Source organism: Octodon degus, unplaced genomic scaffold (genome assembly GCF_000260255.1).
Source record: "Octodon degus isolate 3935 unplaced genomic scaffold, OctDeg1.0 scaffold00122, whole genome shotgun sequence".
In the NCBI taxonomy this organism is placed as follows: domain Eukaryota; kingdom Metazoa; phylum Chordata; class Mammalia; order Rodentia; family Octodontidae; genus Octodon; species Octodon degus.
In genome coordinates, this window is record NW_004524698.1 from 6004551 (window position 1) to 6009695 (window position 5145).

Here is a 5145-nt window from a genome sequence, read left to right on the forward strand (position 1 = left end):
GGCTTTAAACCGTCTCTTCTGTAGCTGGGAGAGGCCGCCAGACCCCACTCTCCACTGCCCACCCCCACTCCACTCCCGCCCCCACCCCCAGTGGCCAGAAGAGCAGGAACCTTGCGGTGGACCTGCCTGGGCTGGGTCGGGAGGGGTCGGGAGGGGTCGGGAGGGGTCGGCTGGGGTCGGCTGGGGTTGGCTGGGGTCGAGAAGGGTCGGTTGGGGTCGGGTCGGCCCGGGTCGGATTGGATCGGGGCCGGGTGGGGTCGCGTCGGGTGGGAGGGCTCCGGGGCTTTCGGGGAAGTTCTCTGTGGGCGGGCTCAGCTTTCTAGGGAGAAAACGAAACTCAGCTGTTAAAACCGCGGCGTCCGCTAAGTAGAGTTCTCCGCTCGGGCCAGGCCATCCGCTCTGGACCATGTACGCTGGTAGTGCAGCCTTGGGCGCCCGCTCCCGCCCCGCTCCCGCCTCCCGGGACGCGGGTGCACCCGGCCAGCTGCGAAGCCAGGGCCAGCGTCTGGCGGCAGCGGTCCCTGGGGTCCTGGGACCCTCAGAGCAGAGGAGGTAAGTGGTTAACCGGTCTGGGGATGGGACCCCTGCTACAAAGTACACAGGCATCTTCTTGGGGTTTGGAGTTTGAAACCACAGGAGCCCAATAACGGATTTTGGGTTTTTATTTTGTCTTTTGAGACAAAGTCTTGCCTCGAACTCGCAAGGATTCTGGTGTGCTCCGCTAAACCCAGCCTAGAAGATGAAATATCATTTGCCTAAACAAAGGCATCCATACCTTGAACCTGTCAGATTGGGGCCCACTACTAAATATCCGCGCTCTCATTATTATTGTTATTATTTCTTTTGGGGACAGGGTTTTGCTATGCAGTTCATGCAGGCCTTGAACTCACTTTGTAGCCCAGGCAGGACTTGAACTCGAAGAGATCCTCTTGCCTCAGTTCCTGGAGTTCTGGGATTACAGGCCTGCGCCACCAAGCCTGGAGGCTCATTCCTTTTAAAGACATTACTGATTCTCTAATTACAGGATTGAAAGATGGAACATATACAAACTGCCCCAGGTTTCTTATAATTTTTCAGGTGTCTCCAGAATTTATGCTCCAGCTAAGTATGAAAATAGGTTTTCATTATTGATTTTTAAAAATTGGCGCTATCAGTGGGCTTGCCACACCAGACACCAAGCTCAGAGCAAGGAGAAAGGTGGCACGGGTTAGAGAGAGGATCCAGAGGTGACCCTGAGGAGCAAGCTTGCCCCCCACATGACTCCTAGGTAAACTTGCCTCTTGGGACCAGTGGAGAGGGCTAAGAGGAAGGACTGGGCAGCTCAAGGTTGAATGTGCCTTGAGCTTGAACAGGGAGTTTGTTCTTAGTCTTTGCTTCAGGGACTGCAGCTGGTGTCCCGGACGCATCTATTATGCAGCATCCGTGATCCTCTTTCCTCCCAAGGAATGAGTTGCTTTCATTCACTGTGGTTTGTAAAAGACATTCTTTACTGCCTTTGAAGTTCTGTCTGTGTACTGGAATCATCCAGATGGTTTTATTTTTAGTTTCCCCCTTTTCAGTGACTTCTTTGTCACAGAAAAGAAAGACAAATGCTGGTTGCTAAGGAACAGTATATAACCTTTTGACCAATAAACAGTAGAATTTCTTTCAGCCTTCTACTTTTGAAAGTATCAAGCCTTTAGTACTATTCACTTTAGGCTTACTGTTAGATGCCTCGAATGATCAGGAAATCCATTAGCAAATTCTGCATTTCTCACCTCAGAAAAATTGGCATCTTGCCACAATAGAAGCTCACTCAGGTAGCCTACATGTATCTAGAAACTGCAGCAGTTAATCACAATTGAATGTTCTGGACATAGTCTCACATTCACAAGTGGTTAAGGATAAAATCATTTACATTAAAAAGTACCCATTCAGGGGCCGGGAAAATGGCTCAGTAGAATAAGCGCTTGACTGGCAAACGCAAGGATCTGAGTTCAATCCCCGGTTCCGAAAAAAAAAAAAAAAGAAGTACCCATTCAGACATAACATTTGTATGCTTGCATCCTTTCATAAGCATTACCAGTTGCATCTCTCTGGTTTCCCATTTGATTGTAATTACTCCATAATCTTGCTGAACCAATTACTCAGGCAGGGGCAGTTAGCAGGGTGTGGTGGGACACACCTGCCATCTCAGCACTCTGTGATCCTGCGGTGGGGGTGGGGCCACAATCGCAAGCCCAGACATAGCAACTTACTGATCCAATGAGACTCTGCCTAAAAAAGAAAAAAAAAAAAAAAAGCCCAGAAACACACACACACTCAAAGAAGGGAATGGGTTGTTTTCTGATTATGTGCATTTCAATACCCTGATGACCTCATTGCTGACTGTTTTAAGGTTTGGAAATAGACCACTAGAGAACTTCCTACAAGAATTCAGTTTTCAATAATTTCTCAGTTTTTTTTTCTTTTTTCATGTAAATCTGTTGTAATAAACAGGATTATGTGATACATTTTGTCTTAACACCTAAGATCTTGTTCTAGATTACTCTGAATTCTTATGTCTCGTTTACTCCCATTTTCTTAGTTGGCTCATTTAATGGAAGTGGGAAAACAAGGAGAATGGTTGCCAGACAAATAACATCTCAGTAACAACAACAAAAAGTTAAGACTGTTTTTAACTTGGCCATATTGCTCAACAGATTAAAATGCCTACAATCAGGCTCAGGGGCCTGGGGTTCTATACTGGGGTGCACTGAGACAGCAATTGAGACTGGGTGTAGTGGCGTGCACCTGTAATCCCAGTTCTTGTGAGGCTGTAAACAGGAGGATAATTACAAGTCTGATCTATTAGTGAGACCCTGAATACCCTGTAGATCCTTCCCTAAAAAAAAAAAAAAAAAAAAAGAAAGAAAAGAAAAGACTGTTTTGGACAGAGAAATTAGGAACATTTTCTGATGGATAATTCACAAGAAAGGAAAGGTAAAGTCACATGTTATAAGACTGAATTTTCATTTGTTCATTCACAACATACTTATTTAGATGCTAAAATTATTTAGATGCTAAAGGATTTCAATTTAACCCAGTTTTGTGTGCTTCCCTCTGCTAATTCATTTGAGCAGCCCCAGTGTGGGGATTAGGAGCAGGTGCTTTGGTGCTGAGTGAATTTAGGTTCAAATTCTGAGTTTGCTGTTATTATATTTGCTATATGAATGAAATACACAGCCACTTTATGTCTCAATTTCACTTATATATTACTTATAGGACAATGCATCCCCCAGTAAGTGTCATGTAATTGGTGTTGAAATGGCATATGCAGTCAGAAACATACTTTTGCCTGCACATTTCCATACATTTCCATTTCCATATTAAGGTAATGCCAACCTCCAAGTAAATATGCAATAAATGTTGGGAGCCGATAGCTTTGACTTTAATAAACTTTTATTGAAAGAATATGCTGCCATCCTTAAATTGAATTTGATCCTTGAAGAAACACACTGATGTAAAATACCTACTTACCTATAACCAAAATATGCTAGTAAAAAAATCTTTGGCAATATCTTTGAATTAGTGATTCTTGAGGACCTCTAATAGACTGTCAGGCAAGACTGAGTTTTCTTTCTTTGTTTCTCTCTCTGTCTTTCTTTCTTTCTTTTTTTCGTCTTTTATGTATTTGATACAGGGCCTCCCTACACAGAATTGGAGTCCTAGTGACCCTCCTGTCTCAGCCTCCCCAGGGCTGGGATTACAGGTGTGCACCACCACAGCTGGTTTTGGTAGCCGGTGCAGCATACCATACTAGGGGCTTGAACCTAGGTCCTTGCGTTTGCCAGGCAGGTGCTTAGGTCACTGAGCTATCTCCCTGGCTCCAAGACTGAATTCTTGATGGTACTTGTGTTTAAGTCATTACAAGTACTTAGTAACACATATTGGCTTTTCCAGTTATTTTTACATGATGATTTTATCTCTCTTACAATTTAAAGAGAAAAAAATTATACATATTTGTATTATAGGACAATCTTTTATCTTCCATTCAATATTTTGCTTATATCTTTCACATCACATCAGAGAGGTAAAATAATGGCATAGGTTTTTAGCCTGACTTTGCCCAGTTGTAGGTAATTGGCTCTGACCTGTGTAAAAGTATAATATGAGGTTCATTTCTTTCAGATACTTGTCAATAACTATACTTGTTGCAGGCCTTTAGTTTGATGCTGTTTGAAGGATATAAAAATATACTATGAAAATGAACCCATAATGCAGAATTTTACTGTACAGTTAGCTGTAACACAATTTGCATACAAATTCAGTTTACCTTAACACATTTGTGGCCTACTTTACATGGAGAAGTGTAGAAACTCAAAGATGAGCAGTAATAGCAAATACTTACAGAGTGCTCACCGTGTGGTAGTGTATTACATGCACTAACTCAATCCTCACAACCCTATAAGAGACAATTCCTATCCCTGGATAATGAATTTACAACATAAGAGCAAATAAACTCTTCAACACAAAAGAAACTTACAAAGCCTCCTGTCTAATGGATGGGGTAATTATACAATAAATCTTTATGTGTACTCTGAAGGAAAGCCAGGGTCCAAGGTGGTCTTGGAAACCAGAGAACTTTTGCTTAGAAATGATGTTTAAGTTATTACCTACAGGAAAATGAGAAAATATATGGAAATGTACAAGAAAATGTGTGTGTGTGTGTGTGTGTGTGTGTTTCTGACACTGTATACATCATTTCAACACCAACTCTATGACACTGACTGTGGAATAAATTGTCCCATAATTCTATCTAATTCTGACACTACCAAAAGTTAGTACAGACCCAGTCCTATAAGATTGCTCCTAATTCTGACTTTAGACACCAGCTAGAAATGAACTTTCCAGCCAAAGCAGTCCATCTAGACTGTAAATTTGGAGTTTTCCTACATCTTCCTTTCCCCCAATTTTTTTTATAATAAAATGTGGGACATGTTATGCAGTTTATTGAATAACACTGAAAGTGAAAAACAGCTTGTTACATTCATACTATAATAGAAAACAAAAAAATCACAAGTTGAATAATTGTTAGGGACAATCTGTACATACTCCTTCTATTGGTTCTATGTCCTTGGAAATCCCTAATGTAGGTCAGAATTCTTTATGAAGCCATAGAATATC

The 5145-nt window shown here is 42.1% G+C and overlaps 1 protein-coding gene across 1 annotated transcript in view; it reads left to right on the forward strand.

The window, feature by feature from the left end:
• The first annotated feature begins 351 nt into the window (after positions 1 to 351).
• Epsti1 (epithelial stromal interaction 1) overlaps positions 352 to 5145 on the forward strand; it is a 121318-nt gene continuing 116524 nt past the window's right edge. Inside the window, exon 1 of the mRNA XM_023700191.1 lies at positions 352 to 552. Within this exon, the coding sequence (XP_023555959.1) occupies positions 407 to 552 (146 nt within the window). The 5' untranslated portion in view covers positions 352 to 406. The remainder of the gene's footprint in view (positions 553 to 5145) is intronic.